General features: G+C 36.7%; 1 protein-coding gene across 3 annotated transcripts in view; it reads right to left on the reverse strand.

Annotated features, from left to right (window-relative positions):
• Positions 1-22,523: 22,523 nt before the first annotated feature.
• edil3a (EGF-like repeats and discoidin I-like domains 3a) overlaps positions 22,524-27,458 on the reverse strand; it is a 224,477-nt gene continuing 219,542 nt past the window's right edge. For all 3 annotated transcript variants that reach the window (XM_048189138.1, XM_048189137.1, XM_048189139.1), the window contains one exon: positions 22,524-24,860. In XM_048189138.1, coding sequence (XP_048045095.1) covers positions 24,711-24,860 — 150 coding nt within the window. In that variant the 3' untranslated portion in view covers positions 22,524-24,710. The remainder of the gene's footprint in view (positions 24,861-27,458) is intronic.

The raw sequence follows: 27,458 nt of genomic DNA on the forward strand, positions 1-27,458 counted from the left end.
TCTAGGACCCTTGATTTTTGTGATGGCACCACCTTGTCAATTCTAACACATCAGAGGAGACCCTATTCAAACCTGAAACAAATCCATGGAAATGATTCACCTTTTAATTATCTTTCCACATTGACGTAAAAGTAACATTTCATCACCTTATAAGGTTCTATCTTATACATGGTATACGTTCTATCTGCATTCTGAGCAGTTTTGAGACCCTAAATGTATTCCAAATGCACAATATCAAAATTTGTAAATGGGGATTTTTGGAATGGGTCAAATACAGATAGAACCTTCTAATTCTAAAAAAAAAAAAAAAAAAAAAAAAAAAAAAGCCAATTCGCTTGGAATTATAAGGTTTTATCTTGCAAAACATTAATTGAATCAATAATTTTCAAGAAACACAAACAGTTTACTTATAATTTGTTTTAAAACAAAATTAGTGTTGTAACAATGTGTTGACATGCATGAGAAAGTTACATTTAATTCTTTCTATGACATTTCATAATTTAGAATGATTTTTTTTTTCTTGTTCAAGTTAAGCATAAAATGCAGTGCTAAATATTTTTTTTCCAGTGCAGATGTTGAATTTAGGTAGAAATATGGTGGATAATTTAACACATTATTGCAGGAACCATTTAAGTTTAAGCTTCCTTTTGTTTAGATAGAAAGCAGCTATCATGAGGTTTCTAATAAACATTGCGTTGCATGGTATTTCACTGATTTTCCATTTTCTGCTCTCTTTTCCGCTGTCATGGAGCAGTTCAAAGACATTACAAAGAAAGCTGATCCTGATTGGTCCTCGTGTTTGCCATATACATCCGCATCCATGTTTAGTCATAAACATCCACTCGTAGTAGGCCTGTGATAGTATGCTCTTCCGAATTCAGCAGACTGACAATCTTTCTAGATCATGCAAACACAGACCAGTGGAATGATAAAACATTCAAAGTAAATTTTTATTGAGAGCATCTTGAAACAGGAATAGTAACCTACAGTATAGCACAAATGTTGTAGCATATTATGTAGTTCATTCTTAGTCATGTGCTATTCATTAGCAGATGTTGTTATAGGTAATCGTAATAAATGTTGATTTTACAAAAGAAAAGAGAAAGAAAAAAACAGGCATAAAAGACCTCTTCGATTATTACAAAAACAGATAGGGGACAAAGATGAAGAGAACAGAAAAATGAGAAAGAAAGAGAGAAATAGGCTACATAAAAGAATGAACAACGAGAAGACAATAAACTGGACAGGGTTAACAGAACATTCTCTGCTTATCAGTGCAAGGTTTTATCCCCATTCACTTTTCAATTAAAGATATGGCTGCAACCTCATCTCACGAGAATGACACTTCAGCCTTGCACGCTACCATCTGATCGCAATTTCAGTAATGTCATTTTCATGCAAATGGGTTTTTTATATCTCCAAATGAAACCTAAGAGGTGCTTACAGGCTGTGTTCATGTTCTGTATCACATTCTTTCACTTTTGTAAAATCGAATGGAAATAAATGTTAAAAAAAGTAAACGTTGAAGGAACGTATGTTTGCTTATCAACCAAAGAGATACAAACATGAACACAGAGGAGTAATGGAAAAATTCACTACAAGATCAAGACTTGCAGGCTCTGTCTTTCCTTTTTGGCACAGCAGTGTTTGGCACTGAAGCTCAATAAGAGTAATTCATGGATGAAGTATAATCCAATTATGAAGCCAATAGATCTAGGTGATGATTTTATAGTTTGGAAAGTACTGCATTCTTATTTAAATATGTTTACTGGCATTGGCCACAATGACAACGTTTGAATCAATAAAACAAACAGACAAATCTGGCACATAATTCTGCATACAGTAAATAAAGAGATCAACACTGAATGTAAACAGTCAGAAACACAGGCTACATGGATATATTTTGCATGCATTGACATATAATCTTTTTATTAGATTATAAAACAACTCCCATATAGCAATCAGATGTTTGTAAGATTGTTTAAATAGTTTTCCTCTTTGAATTTGAAACGTGAAGGCTTTTCTGATTCAAAGTGTTTGTAACCAAGGAGATAGGTGCTATAAATCATGAATTTGTACAAACATGAAGTGACATTAGGTTTTGAACTATTTGCTGAAACTGTCTCAGGCTACGTATGTAACCATAGTTCCCTGAGAAAGGGAACGAGACGCTGCGTCCGATAGGATTGCTTTGGGAACGCCCCCAGCGTGATAGTGACTGACGCATGCCTGTCAACTAGTCCAATGGCGAGAGTGAATGTCACGGTATACCAAAATGCCATAATCACAAATACCTGTCTGTGTGAAACTCTGGCACACTTAAGACAGCAAAACCGATGATCCTGGAGCCACGTCCAGGTCAAGGTCATAATACCTCACCAATGTGAGAGGCGAGGACCAACCAGCTGCATTACAGATCTCTTTGAAATTAAGGCCTTGGAGGCCGCCATACTCCTAGTCGAGTGAGCTCTGACAGCTAATGGACACTGCTGGCCAGAGACCCTGTAGGCGAGTAAATAGCCTCGACTATCCACTTGCTTACAGTATGTTTGGATGCAGGACAACCCCTGTTATGTGGTCCAAAGCACACAAATAACTGGTCTGCTTTCCTCCACAGGGCAGCTCTGTGGACATATGTGTCCAGTGCTTCCACTGGACACAGCAGATTCAGTTTCTCCTGGTCTGGGGGTAACAAATGGAGGAGGACAAATGGCTTGCAACACTATAGGCCTCGGAACGTTAGTCAAAACCTTTGGAATATACCCAGGTTTGGGGTAAAGGAAGGCTTTGACTATCCCCGGTGCAAACTCAAGATAAGTTGGGGACACTGAAGGGACTGAAGGTCTCCTACTCTCTTAAGGGATGAGATGGTGAGAAGGAAGACAGTCTTAAGTGTCAGGAACTTATCTTAGACTGACTCAAGTGGCTCAAATGGAGCTGTAGATAGGCCTTCTAACACAATAGCCAAATCCCAAGCAGGGACCCTCGTGCAAATCGCAGGCCTCAGCCTCTGGGTGCCACGGAGGAAACAACTAACTAATGGGTTTTTCCCAACAGTAGTACCATCTACATGGGCATGGTAAGCAGATATAGTTGAAACATACACCTTAAGTGTAGATGGGGTTAACCCAGATGAGAAACAGCACTGTAGGAACTCAAGTACTGAACCTATCAGGCAGTAGACTGGATCCAACTGTCGTTCTTGACACCAGGAAGTGAAAAGTTTCTACTTCAAGGCATATAGTTCCCTCTTGGAAGGAGCTCTGGAGTGAAGAATGGTCTCTACAACCTCAGTTGAGAGACCAGCCTCTATGAGTTTGGCCCCCAGTTTGCTTTTAGGATAAGCGCCCTGTTTCTCGGCTGGCCATTCAATGCTTAACTTAGACACAGCACGAGATAACACCTCCACCAGCTCCTCATACTCTGGGGAAAGAGATGGCGAATCCTCTTCCCCCATATTGAGCTGTGCTATTTCATGACAGACAACAATAAATAGACAAGACAGTTTTACACAGAGCGCTTTGCTGAGGCAGAAAAGCTGAAGCCAGTCTCGCCGGATGTGTATTTATCTTTTCCTGGTCATGACGTCACCCGCCCGTGACGTTCACTCTCGCCATTGGACTAGTTGACAGACGTGCATCAGATGCTATCACGCTGGGGGCGTTCCCAAAGCGATCCTATCGGATGCAGCATGAGTTCCCTCGAAAGGGAACTCATATTTCTATGCAAGGCCAGTTGAGCACTACTTTAATTAAACCATTATTATATACAAAGACATTGTCATGGCCTCTAGCCAGGTGTGAATGAAAAGCCAACAAATAAAGCTGAGCTCTTTGTCCCCTCTCTCTCTCTCTCTCTCTCTCTCTCTCTCTTTCAAGTAGGCTCATCAAAGAAATGGAATGTGCTCCTTCTGTCATCATCACTACATACTGCCAATCATCCAATTATAATTCCCTTTGCCTTTATGGCTTCTTATTTTTATTTTTATTTTTCTCCAAAAAGGATATTGTGAACATATACATGATTACAGAGAATGACATTATAAAGACTTTAGACTTTAGTCTTCATGACATATACCGTACATGTATTTATTTCTTCATTTCTGTTATTTATTTATTTTATGTTTCTGTTATTGTTTATATGTTGTCAATATGTATGACAACTCTGTTTCCAATGTATGGAAGCCCTTTTCCCCCACATAAAAAAAAAAAAAAAAAAAAAAAAAATATGCTTTGGTAAATCATATTTGTGACATAAAGGTCATAATTATGACATAAAAAGTCAAAATTATGACATAAAAAGTTTAATTAAGATTCAAACAAATATTTTGACTTTTTATGTCCTAACTAACTAATTAACCATGGAAAAAGGCTTCCATGGCAAAGATGTATTTCAGTCCGCTCATCTGAGTAAATGAAATTACCACTACTTACTCATATCACAGCACATACTCACACTCTCGAATGCAACTGTCACTACCTTACATTTCATTTATTGATTGTAGTGAAAATGACCTCAGAATACTAGTATTAATATTTAATATTGTTTTAGTGATTGTAATTGCTATAGGCAGACTGTTTTGCACATTGCAATGGAATATTTGATTTTACTTAGTGGAAGCTTATAATAGAGATAATATGCAGACAAATTATAAAATAATTAAATGACATAATAATGCATTATTCGAACCAATAGTTATTTCATGTCTTCATATTTGTTTATTTGGAAAATGTCCATTTAAAGGCACAATATATACGATTTTTGGATTAAAACATCCAAAAACCACTAGAACAATGTTAAATATTTTGTTGACTGGTGTATTTACATGATCCCAAATGTTTCCAACAATGTTTAAATCCAGAGAAACTAATTGTTATATAGCTCAACGTGGTTAGTTTTATTATTTGAATCTCTCGTTTTCTTGATTTAAAAAGAAGGAAAGAAATCCCAGGCAGGGGAAAAGAAGAAGGGAATTGGGCAGCAATCAAATAAAAGAAATGATCAAAAACATAACCCTCTAACTCAGAAACCAATACTAAACTGACTACAAGAAAAAGAAAAGGAAAGAAAAATCTTCAGTATCCGAAGATACCCTCAAACTACACTTACTAACTCAAAACAAAAATACAGCAGGTGATGCACGCCCCTTACCTAGTGTGTATAATACATACATTTATTGACTGTGGAATGCACAATGTATATCACATGATATCCTTACCTTTTCTCTCCTTCCCTCCCCATTATATACATGCAGACAGATGATGTTGTGCACATGAGAAACATGTGAAAATACAACAAAAATCTTAACCCACAGTACACAGCTCCCATGATTCCACACTCATTCATGGAGTCATCAGGTACGCCTTTGTTATTGTTTTGAACAAGCAACCTCTAGCTGCAAAGCTTGCATACTGTGCCTTTAATAAGTAGGAATACTGTACATCTATTACCTCTTACTTACTTTTTAGCCTACTGTTTTACAATTCTTGGAACGTGTCATTGATATGACAAACAACACTGACCATTTCGAAACATCTCTGCAGTATTTATCCCCTCAATCAGAATACAGAACACTGTAGGGGATTATTTGAATGATCCTTCAAGACAATATAGGCAGCCAATAAAACCCAATAAGCACAGCAGAGAGTACGATTATTAACCCAGCAGTACACCAACATTCAGCTGCCTCATTACAGCTATCAACTAGAGTCCCGCTAAGATTTAATACCACCAAATATTCCTACCTTTTCTTCAGGCATCAAAGTACTTCAAGCTTCCCATTAAAATAACACAAAAAGACGAGCCAGAAGTCTCCACGCTTCAGATCAACACCTTGGCAGTGGACAGTATCATACATTTGTGTGGGCCTTAAGCAGGGATAGATATGTATCAGATGGCTGTTGGCTTGAGGATATCAGCCAGGTTTGCTCATCGGCAGCCGAGGCTGGATGACAAGGGCCAAGAAATAGCTCTCGCAGATGAGTATGAATTCATCACAGCTGCGAAGGACAGATGTCACGTTTGGCTGTCAGCATAAGATGAGATCGGTCCAGACAAACATGGAGGTCTGCCATGGAATGTAGTTAGGGTAGCTAACGTCATATTGTTTGGACGCTTGCTTGCTTCCAAATGGGCATGTCCGATAAGACAGATTTTTGGAGGGAACTGGTTCGATAGGAAATCACAGGGAGAGAGTGCAAACCACCAGTTCTCTCACCTTTCTTCTTCCCTTCATCCACGTCTGGCTCTTCATACCTCTCTCTTTTTTTCTCTCATGCAACACATCAAGCTACCGAGTCACAATCACAGCTCAGACACCTTAAGTTAGATATAAAGACATACCCAGCCCCGCTGACCTACAAGGCACAGAACTGTTGAAAAATCAATAAATAATGATACCACCATCTTATAACATTAGCATGCTGTGCAGCAGAGAGCCGAAGCTAATGAATAATTCTCAATTGCACAGCTGATGTCACGTCTATATGCATACAGAAAGGAAAGGAGATCTTTACTCTGCATTAGGTGTCAGCTTAAATAGCACTAAACACAATAAAATGACTGCAGCACAAGCTTCCCATCACTACGGTGCTTCGTTTTCTCTGTTTTAGATTGAAGTGCACATGGCAGAGTTCTAAATCATTTAAATTATGATGTATTCTAATTAGAGTTCTCAGTAGGAGTTCACATGGTGTTGATTGCTCATTGAGAGAGGCTCAACTAGACTGATTTCAATGGTTTTCATTCAGAAAGGGATTTGTGTGTAGATGCTTTTCTTTATATCTGACACAAATGACAGATGAATAAATCTGGCATTGCGGCGAATTGGTTGGAGATGGAGACATGAGCTAATCAGAAAAAGTTTGCTTCATGATAGAGACAGATGTTACAAAAACACTAAAAGAGTTGAAAAGAGCTTGATGAGGACCCACTCAAAAGAACAAAGTTTATCTTACAAAGTCTAGCTCTTTTTTATTTCCTACAGTATGTGGACCAAGCACTTTATCGATCATGCAAGAACACTTTCAGATACAAAGCTCTCTTAATGTTCTAATGGCTGAATTTTCATTTTATCTGTAAAAGTTATTTTTTGAATGACTGCCTGATTGATTTGTTGGGCTCCCTTCAAACAATATTAGTAAAAAACAAAATATCATGTCTCTCAAAGATAAAGCTGAGAAAAAAAAAGCTTTACTGAGAATATCTATAAAAATGTGTCTCTTTACATTTCATCTTTGTGAATATTTCATTATCTGTTGCAATTTAAAATGTTTTCAAATGAAATGAATCACTTTTATATGACTGTTTTTTTTTTCCTACGGATTAGAGTACTTGACAGGAGCTGTTTTATAAAACTTCAGAGGCCCTGGAAATGTTAGGCATTAAACTTTGATGTGAGAGATTAGAGGAAGGCGAATGGGAAGTGGGAGGTAGGCTGAGTGGTCTCTGATGTGAGATGCAGGCTCATTGCACATTTATATTCCTTTGTTGTGATCTCTGTCAAATAAAATACCAGATATAGTTCTTCTTTGGAGACAAGGTAACAGTTTAGAGTAGTTTTAAGCTTGTGTTTAAATTGTTTAGAGTCCCTGGGAAGTGGTTGTCTGGTCCCGCGCTGCATATCACACTGTTGAATCCAAAAGAGCATATTTATGCTAAATTGATATTCTTCTAAATGCTTATTGTGGTTTTAAAGTCGAACTGAGCTCCTATACTTTTAGTTGTTACCCTAAGCAACCATCATCCTAAGAAACATGAAATGTTCTTTATTTTGCAGCCTCTTATTTTTTTAAAGCTGCCACCAGGTTCTTTAAAGTGTGGGAGCTCATTTGAGTATTACAAGTCCAGGTCTCCAAACTCCACTTGTATAAAATTAGCCTTCAATTCATCCACTGTAACATACTTCCAGTCAGCCTTTGGCTGCTGAAAATGGGGCCTTATAATGAGTTCTGGCTGGAAAGAGCGAGCTGGACTTCCCTGCAGCTGGAGGGACAATCCAAACAGGGTCCTAAGCAGGGAATATTACAATGAAAGCCTTTTAATTACACATACTCAGAATGAGGTTTAGATTGGAGAATTCCCTTTACGAGGAGTACGGGTGAAAGAACAGAGTGGGCATCGAGGAAGCTGAGAATGGATTGGCTGTGATATGGAAAATGAGGGCATGAGAGCATGCCGAATGCAGAGCAGGAATCAGAGAGGAATCACAGGCACCAGGACAAAACCTCTGTGCTTGGCCTACCATTTTTTTTGTCTGTCACAGCAGGACTCCCTCTGCTTCGAGGCCTGAGGTGCTTTTGGTACGTGGATGCAGTGATATCAATATTTTTTTATGAGCTTTGAGCTCAGTGATTTTGCCTTCACATCCAGAAGGTTTGAAAATGTAGCAGATGCATCAACGTGATTTCGGAAAATCTTTTCGTTTCTCAGATCTCCCAAGAGCTTTCATTAAAAGATAATTGTATAATCCACATTTGTTGCATCTGTTTTAAATAAAGAACAAACGTTAGTCATTCACATAAAACTGTTTGATGTTTGGTGAAAAAAGTAATCATCTGGGTGTAAAAGCATTGTTTACGCATTTTGCAAATGACTTGTTCTATGTAGGTTCACATGAATGCTTGAGCCTATCAGGCCATAGGAAGGGAAAGACCCTGGATGGATGGCCAGTCTGTCACAGGCATAAACACATTCACACTCACACCTACAGACAATTTAATGTCTCCAATTCTTGACTATTCACAGTTGTTTTAAATACTTGCTTCTTCTTTCTTGTCATATTATGTAGTTGAAAATTGGATTAATAGTATTTGCATTTGCATTTGCACAGCGAAAGTAATGAATGCACGAACAATATGAATGTTGGACATAAAGCGGGACTTTGTTTGCAGAGCTTGATTATAATAATATTAGACTTTATGTCTTTTTGACTTTACATTTTATGCCTCATGATTTTTTTCTAGAATATCATTAAAACCACTTGCATGTCCTTGGGCAGGCTGACAGATGCAATTCTTTCATGATGCCATTGGTTCACAGTATGTAAATACAAAACCTCATCATTCATTTTACAATGTGCTGCACTCACAGATGCCACATTCAGTATATTTTTTTATATTATGTGATTTTAATTGGTTCCAAAGAGAGCACAGAGCAGCATGCATGTCGTTGGCAGTGAGAAGAGGGAGAGAGAGAGATTGTTTGCATAGCATTAGACGCCTACAGGACAAGTGGAAGACAAAAGGTATTCATCACCTATTTACATCTAAATGGCATTATGTGAGGTAGTTCTGAATCTCTGCTGGTGCCAGTTTTATTGTTTTATCTTCTCAATCTGTCCACCATAAATTAATTTTTAATTGAATCAGTTCTCCTCTATCTTTGTATCAGTTATCAGTTCAAATATAAATACCTATAGATGACCCTTACTAAATATCACATATTACATGTATATTTATGGTGCCTTATATCTAAGTTAGTGGACAATCATGGAGGGAGATTTTGGAATTTTTGCAAAGACTTGGACATTGACAAATGAGATTGTGTGTCCTTTGTGAATAATGTGAAATCTGCTCTAATACTGTCACAGCACTTTCTCCTTTTTATTACTGTAATTATACCCCTTTTAACCTCTAAATTCAAGGACAGTATTTAACGTCAAGCTAGAAATGTACCATTGAAATGAACTTGCACTGCTAGCTCAGTAAGTTAAAAGGTCATATGATTTCATTTATGAGGTGAAAACTCAAGTTATTTTTATTATTTTGCACACACAAAGATATGCATGACCCAGAAACATAATTGTTTTTTAATACAAACAAATAAATAAATAAATAAATAAATAACAGATGTTAGCATACATTTTCAGAATAGGTTTTTAAAATGGTTTGATTTAAGGTTGAAGGATGATGTTGGAGAGCTAATGAATGACTAAAATTGCAGCTCCTATAGTATCCCATTTTGTCCTTGAGCATGAAATTTAACTTAAAGGTGCCCTAGATTCAAAATTTGAATTTACCTCGGCATAGTTGAATAACAAGAGTTCAGTACATGGAAAAGACATACAGTTTCAAACTCCATTGCTTTCTCTTTCTTATGTAAATCTCATTTGGTTAAAAGACTTCCGGAAAACACGCGGATCTCAGCATAACACCGACTGTTACGTAACAGTCGGGGTGTACGCCCCAAAATTTGCATATGCCAGCCCATGTTCCCAACATTATGAAAGGCATTAGACAAGGGCAGCCAGTAACGTCTGGATCTGCACAGGTGAATCAACAGACTAGGTAAGCAGGAACAACAGCAAAAATGGCAGATGGAGCAATAATAACTGACATGATCCATGATAGCATGATATTTTTAGTGTTATTTGTAAATTGTCTTTCTAAATGTTTCGTTAACATGTTGCTAATGTACTGTTAAATGAGATTAAAGTTACCATCGTTTCTTACTGAATTCGTGGAGACAAGAGTCATCGCTATTTTCATTTTTAAACACTTGCAGTCTGTATAATTCATAAACACAACTTCATTCTTTATAAATCTCTCCAACAGTGTAGCATTAGCCGTTAGCCACGTGCTCATAGAGCCTCAAACTCATAGAGAATCAAATATAAACATCAAAATAAATACTTTACTCACATAATTCGAAGCATGCATACAGCATTCATGACGGACATCTTGTAAAGATCCAATTGAGGGTTATATTAGCTGTGTGAACTTTGTAAATGTGCTGTAATATAATCGAGAGCTCGTGTGGCAGGGAGCATGCGAATTAAAGGGGCGGCGCGCTGAAAAAATCAGTGCATAGTTAATGATGTCCCAAAATAGGCAGTTAAAAAAATTAATAAAAAAAAAATCTATGGGGTATTTTGAGCTGAAACTTCACAGACACATTCAGGGGACACCTTAGACTTATATTACATCTTGTGAAAAAGCATTCTTGGGCACCTTTAAGGTTACTCCACGCTCTAAAAAAAAGATGGTTCCTTAAAGGTTCTTTGCATGTAGTAACAGTTCTATTTAGAACCATATTGTCCCGAAGAACCCTTTGTATGCTGAACTGGTTCTTTTGTGTCAATGTTTAGGGTTTTTTGTTCCTTTTTGTTTTTCACATTTTTAACTGTCAGCGCCACCTCATTACTGATTTTCTGGACCTCAGCCATTTAATTACATAGACTGTCAACTCACTCTTAGCAGGTAAATGATTTCTTTCTTAAAATGTCTATAAATTTTCACTTTAAAAATTGTTACTGGTTTCCTTCCTATCATGTCTTCTATATGGAACCTTATAAAAAAGGTTCTATTTAGCACCAAAAAGGGTTCTGCTATTGTTACAAACCGAATAACCCTAATTTGGTACTGTTTAGAGCCATTTTTCTTAAGAGAAGGCATTGTTTCTGTGATGTATTTTAAGGTTCTTTGGATAAAAAGCACCTGCTAAAGATGTGAACATCAGAAGGCTCATTAATAAAAGTATGAATAATGTACCTTGTAGGACATCAAGGTGATATTATACAAAATATTTTGTATCGCCTATGAAGATAGTTCAGATGCATGTTCATGTCCTTTACTGAAGAATGCCATCAACTGACATTATCCTGTAATTTCCCTTTTCAAACAGGTATAGTCTTCCCTGATAAGTGCATCCATCTCATCCTCATGGCACACCAATCTTGTTACCATCAAGAGTAGGATTTTAGTCAAGGATACCTCATTCATTCTGTAGGAATAATTAATATTGCTTTCACATTAGACCCACTTTCGATGTGTAAAGGTGTTGCAAAGTGGCATTAAGAGCTGCTTTCTTTGTACAAAGTCGGCCTGATTCTGTCAATGACTCCCAGAAGACGAGGTAATTATATAATATAATTATTTGTGCTTCTTGCTTTTTTTGTTCATAAATGCTTTTGTTTTCACATTAAAATGAAAATATGAAGCAATATGAAAAGCAGTACAATATGTACTCACACCAACGCATTTCAAATGTATGATTATATTATCATGCAGTTCCAACTTTCACAAAAACTGTAGGACTACCTTAAGATGAACTCATCTGTAAACATCACGTAGGCTGTCATCGGAGATGGATGTGGAGGGAATTATCAGTGAGGTCCAGAGATATCTTAGTGTGCAACACACAAGGTACAAGCACATCACTCAAAATGATATATCCCATCTCAGTGATCGCGCTGAATGTGTGAATAAGAAACCTCCAGGGTTTATTTTGCATATGCACAGAGATCTGTCTGCTGTTCCCACAGATAACATTTGTCTTGTATTTATAGTGTTGGCCTATATTGTTCTAGCTTATATTGCCAGGTTTAAGAAACAAAAGAATCAGTTTCATTGGTTGTAAAACATGTACAAAAATGTACTCATTGTTTTAGCATTAGATTAGATGCTATATTTATATAAATGCAATTTTCAGTTTTTTTTTTTTTTTTATTATAATAATTTTTATTATAATTATTCATGTGCAGGACTTTGGAATAATTTTAAATCACATGACAATACACACAACCTTGGTTTATGCAACTGATGCTGATATTAAAAAAAAACAAAAAAACATCAGGATTTAAGTTATTGTAGGGCAGGGTTGTAAAGAAGGATGCATGTCTAATTCAATAGTTAATCTGGCAGAAATCCCAACACTAACATAATTTACATAATCTTTAATTGAAAACATTCTTTTTTCTACCCCTTTATTTTCTCATCTATCTGTTCAGTCATCTCCATGGAGACAAACAAACTACATATGCATTTTATTTTTTAATTAAAAACAATTATTTGGAAATCATCATGTAAGCTTTGGCCTCTTTAAAAGATCATTGGAATGCAAGCCATCTACAGTAGCAGGAGAGGGAGAGATATATAGAGAGTAAGATTCTCTGCAAATGTCATCATGTTGACAAATGGCATTCTTTTCCCGGCCTGAGACAGTGGGGTCAATTACTGAATTTGCCATACTTGATACTCTTGACATTCTCAGGAACTCTCCTTGAAGCTTCAGTAATAAACTGCTCTAGAGACAATTTTATGGGGTCAGGGTTGCATTTATGAGTCAACAAAGCTGTTTTCTGTTTATCATTTTGTTTGTTCTGCCACTTTACAGTCTTTTCAGATGTCCCACTTGTCAAAATGCACAGAATATGTTGTGCTGTAATTCACTCCAGTCCGTTTTGTGTTGAAACATTTCAAATAAATCTAGGCTGGGGAAAGAATATGTTCCCACAAGAAATGGGAAACCTTAATATGCGTGCACTTTTCAAGTCGACAAAGTTTTTTGTGGTTATACAAAAAGAAAATTAAATTAATTCCATCAGCACCGGTCCCTCTTATTTTGTTTTGCTTCCTGCTGTGTGATTGGCTATTTAACATAGCAGGTGTGTTTTTTTTTTTTTTTTTATCCTTCGGAGACAGAATAAGTGTGTTTTTAGAAGTGCAGGGGAATAGGCAATGTATTTGAAATGGCCAAGTGTTTAATTAACAAGATTTTGTTTCTTTTTACAATTCATTTTAAATCTACAATAGCAGTTTTTAAAAGAAAAAATAACTATTTGTTCTGACATTTTACAGACACTGTTTATTTTCCTATGTGCATCACATTGTGAAGCTGAAATGTGGATGAAGTTTAGGTCTAGATTAACTATTTATTAAATAGGCTATTACATAGTTGCATGGAAATGTCCAAACTAATAATGATAATAATAGTTTATTATCATTAAGGCAAAAAGGATATGTCCATGCATATGCACAGACAACAGCTTCCCATTGTAATATTTAGAAAGCTAGCATGTTCAAATTTTAAAAAATAAAGTCTAGCCATTAAGTCATTTATTCAATCTATTCAATTCAATTCATTCATTTTTTAAAATAAGTTTGACAAATACTGGGAATTTACATGACTTGATGAAAAAAACATTCGCATAAGTGCACTTCAAATGGCAGACAGAGAAAACAAACAAGCAAAAAAACAACAACAACTAATGCACGAGTAACAATAAGGCATTCATGGCCGACGCAGTGTGATGACACCTGAGAACACGTCATCAGATTCATATAGTCTAAATAAAGATGTGCAGACATGCCTGAAGCATGGCAATGTGACGTAGCGTCTCGTTCCCTTCTCAGGGAACCAGGGTCACATATGTAACAATCCCTTTAGAGGGCACTCAACGCTGCGTCTTCTGACGCTATGGGGACATCAGTACCAACTATGCCATGCTGACCAATGCCTGCTTGTCTGTAACAACTCACAATATTAGTGAGATTACACAAAACAAATAGAGTTCTGCCACATTCGTGTGCAAAATTAGTGTATTGTACAAACTATACATTAAATACATAGTCCAAACTTCACACACCAATGATACATGCAGGATGAGCAGACTCTCAGCCCCTCCAATATCAGCAAAAGTGAATCTCTTACCACATAGTAATTGTGTCCCGGAAAGATATTCCAATGCTTACGGTGATGTGTCCAATCCCGCATCCAAACATTCACAAAACATGAATGTTTGGATTTTTATTGCAGCAAATTTGGTGATATACCTGGGCTGTGTCCGAAATCACATACTTCCCTTCTATATAATAAGTGAAATACAGTATGTGACAAAAGAAGTATGTCCGAATTCACCATACTCATAAAAGAGAGGTCAAAAAGTACCCAGATGACCTACTACTTAGGTCATGTGATAGTGACACATTCATACTATATAGATCATACTTCTTAGATGTTGTAAAGTAATTACTAATTCAAAATAAGTACCTACTCAAGAAAGTTTGCAATTTTGGACACAGCCCTGGTAAGCTAGTGGTTCATCTGGTGGAAATTGTCCCAGGGAGAACAAACTCCTCAAACTATAGTTCCTACCCCTCTATATACTGAATCTTATGTAATAAATACAATCACCAGACATGAAGAAGAAAACAGGAAGTTACAAGTACATCATGGAGTTAACATCACAGTTTTAGCAGTGAATAGATAAAGACCTGTCAACCTTAATAATTCTTTTCACTTTTGAAAATTATTCTGACATTAATGAAATATTAATATGTTAGAGGTTCTGCATGTGGTTAGAACCACATGTAAAAAAACAAAAAAAAACAAAACCTAGTCTAAGCACTAAAGCTCAAAGGCCTCAGCCCTGAGCCAATAATGTGTCAGTGTGCGAGCAGTACACACCCTATACACAACATTGTTCCCAGTATCTAATATAGCAATGTTAGGAAAGGCCCTAAAGCTTCTATGCTCATTTGGAATCTCAAACTACTTAGAGCGACATAGTCTCTGCTAAGCCCATGACCCACATCTACAAATTTCCAACCGTAGACTGGGGAAATGAGAAGGAGCATAACCTTACTTAATATCCAGACCTGGAAAAGGTGACAGAGAAGAGAGTATAAGGACTGCAATTTAGTCGTATCAAACATCTGTCCAGCTCTACTTCTAGAATATTCTGTCAGGGAGCCAAACAGCAGTCTACCCTGGCCTAATAAAGCAAGCTTAACTTACTTTATTTCTCAGGGTAACAAGTGGGCCTAACCTCAGCTTAGACTGCCCCAGTCCTACCTCCAGTTTCACAGCCAAGGCTTAAGCCTAGCTCCAGACTAGAATGCATTATTGAGCTGTTTTAACATAAAACATCTTGCCCTGGCATTTCTTATGTTAGTGCCATTGTTTTGTCTCAGGATGCACACAAGTAATGTATGCATGTATGAAATGTAAGCATGATTTTGAAATGTAAGCATGATTATGAAAGCTACTAAATATCCTAATTGAACTAAGACCTTATCCTGGCTTAATCTAAACCTTGCCTGTGAAACCAGGCCCTAAAGTAATAGCCACAAGAGCCAGGATCTTGGGCAGTGTCCCAGCTTAATCACGCTCTACTTTTTTTTGCCGCAGTCACAACACTTGGATCTGTGTGCAGTTACCTATTATAGCACCTTCACTCACCACTCCTTGGAGAGGGAGCTCAAGCAGCCACACTTGCCTTCTGCTCTTTTCTCCAGGAGGTGTTGGATGCAGATGATTTAGGAGGACCCTGAACCCGGTGAGGCATAAACTTCCCAAAGTTGGCCAACTGTGTTCTCAACTCTTTAAACCTGTCCACCACTGTCTCAAAAGAAGAGCCAAAAAATCCAGAGGGAGAGACTGGAGCATTTAGGAGGACAGCTTTGTCACACTCCTTGATGCCTGATAAATTAAGGCACAGATTAATGCCTCTCCGCCATCAGGCCGCTTGCTAGGTGGCACAAAGCGATCTGTGACTAAAATCTTTTAAGATCTTTTAGCTAAGGTCTTTTAGTAATATCTTTCTCTACTGATACCATGTCTGTATCGTCAGAATCATAGAAGCAATAACTCCTCATCTCTGAGTGGGCTTCAGCTTCTGGTATAAGGACAATGGAGCTAGTGGAAGAGGTGAGGGAAACTCCCCCATGCTCCTCTGTCAGCTCTGTCTGAGATCCACACGACCGCAGTCTGCGCACTGCCTCGGTAAACGCACGGCTGTAGCTGCAGTGAAGAGAGCCAGTCAAGAGCAGAGCTTTCTCAGTCAGAAATCATAGCAATGAATGCATCCAGCCCCCTCGAGGATAACACACAGCTTGTGACCATCACCAGTCATTATAAAATGAGGGCATGAAGGGGTACACTGTTTGAACTGTCTGTTTACCTTCTCTTTTTTTTACACACTGCTATCTTCACAAAGCACACAGACAAGCAGCTTCCTAAAGACAAAGAAGCTGATGACGTGTTTTCAGGTGCCCTTCTTATACACTGGGGTTGTCATCGCACTGCGTAGGCCATGAATGGCGTTGTTACACATGCTTCAGACTAGGTTCCCCTCGAAAGGAAACCATGATGTTGGATAATTTAGTTTTGTGTATGAAATAATAAAGGCTTTTTAATCGTAAATAGTGCCATGGTCATCCTAGAATTTTTTTTTTTTTTTTTTGATGGACTATGAAATGCCCTAGAAAAGGAGTGTCAAACTCAGTTCCTGGAGGGCTGCAGCTCTGCAGAGTTTAGTTCCAAACCTGCACCAAACACATATACCTGTTGTTTTCAAATAGGCCTGAAGGACTTAATTAGCTGAATCAGGTGCATTTAATTAGGGTTGAAGCTAAACTCTGCAGGGCCAAAGCCACTGGAAGGCAAGCCTGCAACCTTTAGCCAAAAACACGTAATGGCTAATGCTAACACTCCGCCTCTGGTGGTACACAGGGAAGGAGACCAGAGGCTCTTTTGTGAATGGATGTCAATGGATGAGAGGCTTCACTGTGCTGATTAAACAGCTTTTGTGGGGAAATAGCTAATCATTTAATTAATCGATAGTCTGTTTGCTAATCTTCAGCATGTTTTACACTAAACAATACTTTCGTTGGGAACTATATGTAAATTTTAGCTTGATAAAAATGTATTTTTTTAAGAGAAGGCAGATAGGGAATGTTGTGACTGATGTCACTACCGTTACACAATAGGCTGAGAGGTGCTGCATGTGATTATGTTAGCTGTTACGCTTTCTCCAATGGTAAGAGATACAGACCCTCTCATCTCCCTATAATAAACAATCTCTGGCAGGGCTGTGGCCCTCCAGGAACTGAGTTTGACACCTGTACCCTAGATCATAGAGCATTTAAAAAAAAAAAAAAACTGTCCTGGAGGACCCCCAGCACCGCACATTTTGTAAATCTCCCTCATCTAACAAGTCGTCAGCTCATTAGTAGAGACTGAAAGAGCTGAAGTGGGTGTGTCAAATAAGGGAGAGACACAAAATGTGGAGGGCAGGGGGTCCTCCAGGACTGGTTTGAAAACCCCTGCCATAGAACACCCTTTTTATGAATATTCATCTCAGGATTGATTCTCCGTTATTGGACTTTGTTTGAGGAACCTTTATATTGTTGGAGATACTGAGAACATGAAAAAAACAATGATAAATAAATTACATGTGTGTATTTAGGCCTTTTGTCTGTAGAGCTAAAATAATAATAAAGAAATCGTAATTTATATTGATGTCATATGTCACTTTCATTCCTTCCACTGCAGTTGTAAATGTATATGTAATTCATTCATTAAAAGCTTTAGTTTAGAGAACCTAAATGTCCAAGTTTCCACATAATAGGCCTATATCCATTTTTTTCTATTTCAAAGCTCACCTAATTGACCTTATAATAGACCTTAAATAGGCCATAACTGGCAAAAATGGAAGCAAAATTCTGACAAAATAAATACATACAATAATATTGTTGGGTGGGGGGTATATTCAAGTTGTTTTCACCATATTTAATTAGAATAAGAGGGTGTATAATGAGCCATGCTGGCCAAGCTGGGGGAAAAAAAAAGAAAAGAACGCTCTTAAAGAGTTTAATTAGGACCTGGGCCCTTCCAGAAGAAAGGCCTCGACCAATGCCAAAACAGCATTAGGAGATTTTCCCCAATGCTTTCCTGTGGAATAATAGAAAGGCTTTTTGGAGCAGCAGATGTGGTTTGTCCATTGGTTTTGTACAGAATGCCTGCCACAAGCATTTAGTCAAATTAATTTTATTTGTAAGTGTGGGTAGAGGAACAGATGGCATTGTAATGAACATGGATAAATGCAGAATTGCTCTCTAAAAGTTACTATATAAATGCATACCTTTAAGACATACAATTGGATTGGACTAGTCTCTTTGCTCATGCTGAGTCTTGATGACATGATGGTAGTCTGAACATTCCTGGTGTTCATTTTTGGGTTGGTTTCCCACACCTTTTGAAAAGCACTAAATCCTGAGATTGACTGAGCAGTGTTGGGACAACTAGTGGTAGAAATTAATCATAACATCTTAATAGACAGGTCATGATATGAGTCCGCTAAAGTGAAAGAAAAATACACTCTGTCATGCAACACAAATTGTAGGGTGAAATTTTTAAATTACATTCATTAAATTGATCAAGGTTTGTGTATTTATAATGCATGCACAATGCACTCGATATGAAAAGATAAATTATAAAATTGAAATGATCAAACTTCAACATAAATGTGAAGTAGCCTAATTTAAATGCACCATAACAACATTGGATTAAGCTTTTGCAAATCTATAAAAGATTTTTATTGATAAAAAATTGTAAATATGGATATACTTTAACTATTGAATTGTTCAGACTGTAATAATGGTTCTCTCTTAAGGTCACATTTAGTGCATTGCACACGCTGCCATTCTCATGCTCAGCTTTGTAATTGCTGCTCACAGATATATTTTATTAGGAAGCTACTGAGTGGGCTGAATATTACTGTAAAAAAGTGTTTCTCAAATGCATAGCATTTCTTCTCACTAGCTCAGGCACATTTGCATGTGTAATATCAGCTTGTTGAAATGTTTGTTTTACACACAGGGGTGGCTTCTTGCCAGAGTGGCTCAGCACAGTAGTAAACTAACACTGCATTCCAAACAGATATGGAATATTCATGCTCTATAAACAAAAAACAACATCCCAGAAACATGTTCAAGAGGGTAGGAGAGGAAGGTAGTGAGGAAGAGAGAGTTATTCATATCAATGCAACCTTAAATGCAATCTGTGAGAGTTCATAAATACATTTGAATCAGTTCTTCCAGCCAAAGTATCTTCTCATCCTGTAATATGTACTTTTGTGAACAGCATTCTGAGGATTAAGTGTGTCCTACATTAAATACTCTCCAGTCGTGTAGTGTTATCTCAAGAGATATACAGTTAAAGAGTTTCTTACGGTCTGTTTCAGACTGAAATACACAGACTAATGTGGTCAAGAGAGATTTACAAGTCACAATGTCAACATCCCTTGTCATCTGTTACTTTTATGAACCTTTTAACATATATCTAGCTGAGAAAAACAGATTGTAAGTGCTAATTTTAAATTATCCTTAGCACCAGTAGGCTATGGATTGTTACTTAGCATTTAGTCATCAAAAGTATTGTTTGAACATTTTTATAAGATTTATTTTAAAGTTTTAGAGCCTTTCATAAGTCCATCAGTTTAGATTTGTATTTTGAGGAACTGAGAAAAAATACCTTAGATTCTCGTAATTCAGTCTTTTAAAGGTGTTTTCAGTAGCTCTTTAGCTAGCTTTAGCATTAATGCTCTATGTGTACCTTAAAAGAACAAGCACACATAAACAGAAGCTCAACTGAACCTGCTTGACACGAGAACAAACCTCTTTTGGAAGCTCAAACATGCTGCGTAACACATGAGAATGAACCTCATTGGTTCTTGCACGTCAAGTGAACATGCTTGAGCTTCCGTTGGTTTAGTTCCGTTGGCTTCCGAGTTGAATTGGGCATCACTTTTCAGGATTTTCTCTGTATATTTTCACCATGTGTGTACCAAAGTTTTTTGTTGTTTTTTTTTTTGACTTCTGGCTTCAGACCTTTTCTGCTTCTTCTGCCATACGGGTACTTTTTGTTCCCATTGTCTCCCCTGTAAAGCACAACAAAAAGTGTGTTGCCTAATTTACGTTCTTCACATACTGTAGCTTATCTACAGAGGGAGCCAATAAGCAAGAAGATTCTCTTACTTACATAATCAAAAGACTTTTAAAGGTGCCCTAGAATTTAAAAAAAAAAAATGAATTTACCTTGGCATAGTTAAATAACAAGAGTTCAGTACATGGAAATGACATACAGTGAGTCTCAAACTCCATTGTTTCCTCCTTCTTATATAAATCTCATTTGTTTAAAAAACCTCAGAAGAACAGGCGAATCTCAACATAACACCGACTGTTATGTAACAGTTGGGATCATTAATATGTACACCCCCAATATTTGCATATGCCAGATCATGTTCAAGGCATTACACAAGGGCAGGCAGTATTAACGTCTGGATCTGTGCACAGCTGAATCATCAGACTAGGTAAGCAAGCAAGGACAATTGCGAAAAATGGCAGATGGAGCGATAATAACTGACATGATCCATGATGACATGATATTTTTAGTGATATTTGTAAATTGTCTTTCTAAATGTTTTGTTAGCATGTTGCTAATACTGTTAAATGTGGTTAAAGTTACCATCGTTTCTTACTGACTCTCAAGACTCTCGTTATTTTCATTTTTAAAACACTTGCAGTCTGTATAATTCATACACACAACTTCATTCTTTATAAATCTCTCCAACACTGTGTAATGTTAACTTTAGCCACAGAACACTATCAAACTCATTCAGAATCAAATGTAAAAATCCAAATAAATACTATACTTACACGATTAAACATGCTGCATGACGAACACTTTGTAAAGATCCATTTGAGGGTTATATTAGCTGTGTGAACTTTGTTTATGCTGTTTAAGGCAAGCGCGAGCTCTGGTTGCGGGGAGCACGAGAATTTAAAGGGGCGGCACGCTGAATCGGCGCATATTTAATGATGCACCAAAATAGGCAGTTAAAAAAATGAATAAAAAAAAAAATCTATGGGGTATTTTGAGCTGAAACTTCACAGACACATTCAGGGGACACCTTAGACTTATATTACATCTTTTAAAAAGACGTTCTACGGCACCTTTAATAGAAAACTATTATTTGTACAGCCTTCATGTGAGTGTACACCATTCAGATGACTCTCCTCAAAGCACAATTTATTTCTCAACGTGTAAAACTTTTGAAACTACCCAATACACATTTGAGTTTTGCAAGACCTATGACCTATTGATTGAAGATTTTAAACTCCTCTCAGTATGTGATCTGCATGTGTAGCGCACAGCTGTGTTTCAGGCTTGGGTAAGATTTATCGCCTTCACAGAAAGATGACACGGGCACAAGCAATCAGCTGTTACATCTGAAAGCAATTCTAATTTGCGCTAGGAAAATCAAAACGAAGCAGGATAACCTCCCTTTCACGCTTTTTGCTTGTGGCGCCATGCCCACCTCGCTGGCAAAGGAACGATTTCCTAGCAATCACTCATGTGCATTAATAATCCAACAGCACAATCAGAAATGTACAATAGCCTCATGCTAACATCTTCCACCATTGTGCTCAGAAATGGGCTGATTGAGAAAGCTGATTTTAGATTGCAGGTCTCATAAAGCCCATACAAATCTCTCCTTGCATGGGTTTCAAATCAAAGACAGCTGTTTAAAGTCTATTAGATGCATTGTCAGAAAGATCCTACAACTCTATATGCTTTCTGTTTGTCCACATGATATGTTACACTTGCAATACAGCTTTTATAATATCAGCTTGGCAGTTTGGCACAGAAAAGATGAACATACTTTAAAAAATAAAATAAAAAACTGTGTGTTTATGCCAGTTCTTTAAGCAATCTACATTTGATGCTTTAAAGAGTATTTTGGCACTGATGTTATAGAAATTCATTGCTAGAGATCACATGTCCTCTTCTTCTTTTTCCTTCACATGAAGTGCCAGAAGCAGTATTTGATCTGATATCACAATCATAGGATGCACCTTGTGTGATCCTGAACAAAGAATGGCTTGGGAGAAGGAGGAAAGCAATCAATGCAAGTGAAAAGCACAAGCAGCATACCAAATCATGCATTGGAACAAACAACAGGAGAGTTCATTTTTTTATTTTTTTTTTTAACCAAAACATAAGTGAAGGCATAACAAGCGAAAAGCGATAGACAGAAATCGAAAGATTTTTCACATTTGTCTTTTTATTTGTCAAACAAAAGAGCTGTCTATATGTTAGCAATGGCTGTCCTCCTTTGTACACTTCGCTTTAACTAATAGTGTATAATTATGTTTTACCATATAGCACTTGCTTGACACAGAATGAACATAAAAGAAATATGACACTTTTTTTTGAACATCTGACAGCATAAACGCAAAACCAAAAGATTATGTGGCCCACTGGGTCTCTCTTGATTTGAACTCTATACATGTTTTCAAACAATCACTATTCACAGCACATGTAATGGAAATGCTGGACTATCAGACCCACCAATATATATATTTTACTGATTCTTTTAAAAATGTGCCTGTGGACCTCATATTTTGATGTTTTTTTTTTTTTTCTTCTTAATACACAGTCATCCTCAAAAGGTCTGTACAAAACTGTTAAATGTGCACACAAGTCATATGAACAGTGTTAGAGAAGAATCTCACAGACACAGGGAAATGTTAGACAAGAATTACTGATATTACCTCCATATATGTCAAACATAGAAACATGATGCCAACATTTATCTGTTAGTTAAAAATTATGGGACTGCACGTGATGTATATGCTGTTTTTGGTGTATGATATATGCTGAATTCATGTCAACACATCTCTGACCTTTTTTTTTTTTTATTATTATTAATATGTCACATTCAAGACTGTACAAATAGTGTTAACCCCCAATCCTCCCTCATGGGTTCTTGTATATATATATTACATAAGTATTGTGAGCCCTGAAAATTTCCAAAAAAAAAAAGTAACAAATAGATTGATGCAGTGATTTCACAACCCAATGATGCTCACCTTTAAAATTAATAAATACATTTTGATGATTACCTAACAGCTGTATAAACATCTGTATCTAATCTTTGCATACATGTTATTTAATGGTGCCTTTATTATATGCAAAGGGGAAAAGAATAATCCCACTTAGTGTAGTCCATACAACCCATTTTTGTATGTTTATATTCCTTCACATTTTTAACAAGCACATACAAATGAGGGACTTTTCAGAGGGATTTGCATTCCACCAAAGTTAGATTTAATTGTACGATTGTAAAATTGACATCTATCCTGAGGTTTTTACAATCAAGAAAAACAAAAATACAGTAGTACAGGTAAGTAATAGGTAAACAGCGTGAAAAACTGAGACATCTGGAAGTTACACAAAAAATATTGTACACATAAAAAAAAAAAAAATAATAATAAAAAAACCTTCTAAAAGTTTAATTTCCAAGGACTTTTCTCCTGTCGTTGTTACAGACTGCTGACATAATAACCTGTGAATGTACCTTTGCCTTCATAATTTTCCATCAGTTGTCTATGTGCGTGACATTGTTAATCTGGTTAAGATTCACCTGTTATGGATGCTGTAGTGTTGTTTTTATTTTTATGGCATGTCATTACGTTATGGGTCATGTAACAGTGTCTTTAGAAAAGTACAGGAAATCAGATCATAAAAATTTGAAATGATTGATAAAAATGATCTACGAAATGCTTTAATTTGAACTTATACATCTTGTTGTCTTATACTTCTAGTCATTTTTGCATCATGCAGTTATTTTGCGTTTTACATATAATACAATACCATCATATTTTTGTCTACACAACAATGTCAGTGTCGGTTGTGATATAACTTCTTTCAGGCCTGCTGTTAAAATGAAAGTAGAAACATATTTTACATGTTAGTCTTTTCTGCTATGTGTTGTGATTTTTTTGATTATGGCCCAAAAAGCATTGCATGTAATTTTTTGTTCATGTTTAAAGTGACACTGTACAGTGGCTATTGTTCCACTGCGTAAACCACAGTGAAATAACCCCCACCCTCCATTTAGCTCAAAAAATAATTAAAATTAAAAGAAATAATTCACTAAACAGAACAGACCACAAAAAGGACAAACAAGCAGGGTCTGACAGGTGACTAAATCCACCTCTTTAAGAAAAAAATAAAATAAAACAAATCATAATATAAAAAAAAGAGGAAAATTTGCATGAAACCAATTTTAATTTTACATGTTTAAGCACAGTTTATATTGAATATGGACCAAAGTGTAGCAAAGGGAAAATGAATAGAGGTCTTCACTCTTCCTCTGTGCATCCCAGTAACTCTGCGCGCAAAGTGATTCTTCCATACCATGACCATGGAAGAATTCGGATGAATCTGGCATAGATGGGAGGATCTATCACGTTCTTTCTGTGGGTGTCATTATCAAAGTTTCCTTGAAAGACCTTGAAAAAAAAAAAAAAAATCAAATTATACACCGATTTATTTTACTTTTCAATCAGATATAGCAGACACATTTAACAAGTGCACAAAATGGAAACATTTTGCCAGTCTTTCGATAATAAAAAAGCTATATAATAAATTCAATTTAGTATAATATTTGTCAACTAGACACACAAAACTGTTTATATAGCTTTTTTTTTTTATGTCATGAGGAATATTCTTAGCAAGTTTACACACAGTAGCAGGAGAAGCTACAGAGAACTCTCCAACTCTAGATGTGTAACATTATATGCACCATTATATATTCATTTAAAAAGAAATATATTCAGCAAAGATGCATTAAATTGATCAAGAGTGGCAGTTACAAAATAATTATATTTCAAATAAATGCTGTCACATTTATGTATTTGTGATAAATGTATCACAGTTTCCACTAAAATATTAAGCAACAAAACTGGTTTCAACATTGATAATAAGAAGAAATGTTTCCTGAGAACCAAATCTGCATATTAAAATGCCACTGAACATTTGAAACAGTTCAGTTTTGGCTCACAGGTCGCCGATTAAAAGTTCAAAAGAAAAGGCTAATTCACAGTGAACAGGCAGATTATTTCATTTGCTCTTGGTGAAGTCAGCTTGACTGTATTTCCAACAGAAGATGTATATAAACACATTTACCTATCAATCAAATAGTGCATATTTACAATACAGAGTCAGAGAAAGGAAGTACAGTTCATGATTTATGAATAACCCCGTGTAGCTGAACTGATGCTGAAGGCAAACAAAGCTCAAGTGCATTCAGTGTAAAGAGTTCAGAGATGGGTAAATTTCAGCAAACAACAAAGTGGCTGGCTGGGAACTAAGTCTTCATGTGGGCTTCAAAGACAAATTTCGCTGAGCTCTCAGAGCACTGACAGCACATATTCATCAGTAGAGAGTAAACAATCAGAGCACAGAGATCCTGTGTGTCTAATTGCTGGTGTCGTAAGAATTACATAAATGTGTGACATATGCCCTCTCTCTCTCTCTCTGTCTCTCTCTCTCTCTCTCTCATTTCCGCACTGAATCAGCGTTCCATTTTGCACCATGGAACCAATCTCGTGTTTTGCAGCTCGGCTCTTTCCAATGCACTCAGCGAGGGGAAATGCCATAAAAAATTGATTAGGCAAAAGGGCAGCTCAAAACATGAACTTGTTTGCTGAACTTCTTGTCTGATGCCCTGTGTGTTTGCAGGGAATATACGTGCACAGGAAAGTGTTTCAATGCCAAGCATTTCCCGCCAGGCTTTTATAATGATAAGGTCTGCATACTTTGGCCATGAGTGTGGATAGATAGTACGGTGAGAAAGATTAAGGTTAAGTAAGATTTATTAGACTGCAACTCTGACTCTGTGTCTTTCATTTAACATTTTATATAACCCTGATGACACCTCAGATTGCCTGTGTGATGCAATTATGGGCAAATACCAAACAGTATATATACGTAATCAAGCATGACGGTATCTGAAGTCAGTGTTGGGGAAGAACGGCATTACATGTTAATTGTTAAAATTTAATGGTGTCACTCTGTTTTAGATCCTCGTTGTTTGTAAAAATAAACTACATCATGTGATGGGAGGCTTGATTGTTATTTAAATATCTAGTTCAGTCATTAAACCCTAGATGAGGATGTTATCAGTTCCTCTGAAACCCTCCACCTCCCCCAGCTCCACCCTTCTAAATTGGTTATGACATTTATGTACAGTATGTCTATTCATGCAGCAGCAGCATATCTTACATGCTCACTGCAGCAGGACTGTGAAAAATGCAAAGACTGGCAAGACTTTCAAACATTTACAAATAAGGACACAAGTTATTCGTTGAGAAAATCAGGTCTTAACTTCAATGTTGTTCCACAAGCACTCACTCTGTGTCCTCCCTTATTTTTTAGATGAGTTCAGAACATCAAAGTATATTGATATCTGCACACACAAGTTCTGCATGTACAGTGGTTAAAACAACGCTGCATTTATTCGGTACACATGCGGGTCGAACTGAAAATTTTCAGTAGGAATGCGTGTACTGTTACAAATATGTGTACCATAAGCTGCAAAAGGTTGAACTTAGTTACCACATCTCTTAACCCTCTGCTTCTCTTCGGTCAAAAAATGACAGATTTTTTTTTTAATTATGGACATTATTCGAATATGTTAAAGGATTGTAAAATAAATAGTCACACTTGGCTCCTTCGCGGTCAAAAATTAAATGAATAAATGAATGGGAAATACAAAAAAATACTAAAATTCAGAGAAACTTTTGATGGTACAAACTACAAATCAGCCACTGTTCAGAAAAAAAGGGAACAGCAATGAAGGGGGGACACTCTAAAATGTCAAGAGTGCAAAATAGAACACGCACAAACATATATATGAACTAGCCTGACCATAACACAGAGCAAGTTTTTGCAAAAGTGTGAAATAAAAACAATAATTCAGCCACAAAGCAGTAAAAAAAAAAGAACAGCAAGGAAGAGGTTACACTCTAAAACATCGAGAGTACAAAACAGACACACCCACTAAAAAACACACGATCACTTACACACACACACACAACACACTATTA

The sequence above is a fragment of the Megalobrama amblycephala genome, linkage group LG4, assembly GCF_018812025.1.
Source record: "Megalobrama amblycephala isolate DHTTF-2021 linkage group LG4, ASM1881202v1, whole genome shotgun sequence".
Classification (NCBI taxonomy): Eukaryota; Metazoa; Chordata; class Actinopteri; order Cypriniformes; family Xenocyprididae; genus Megalobrama; species Megalobrama amblycephala.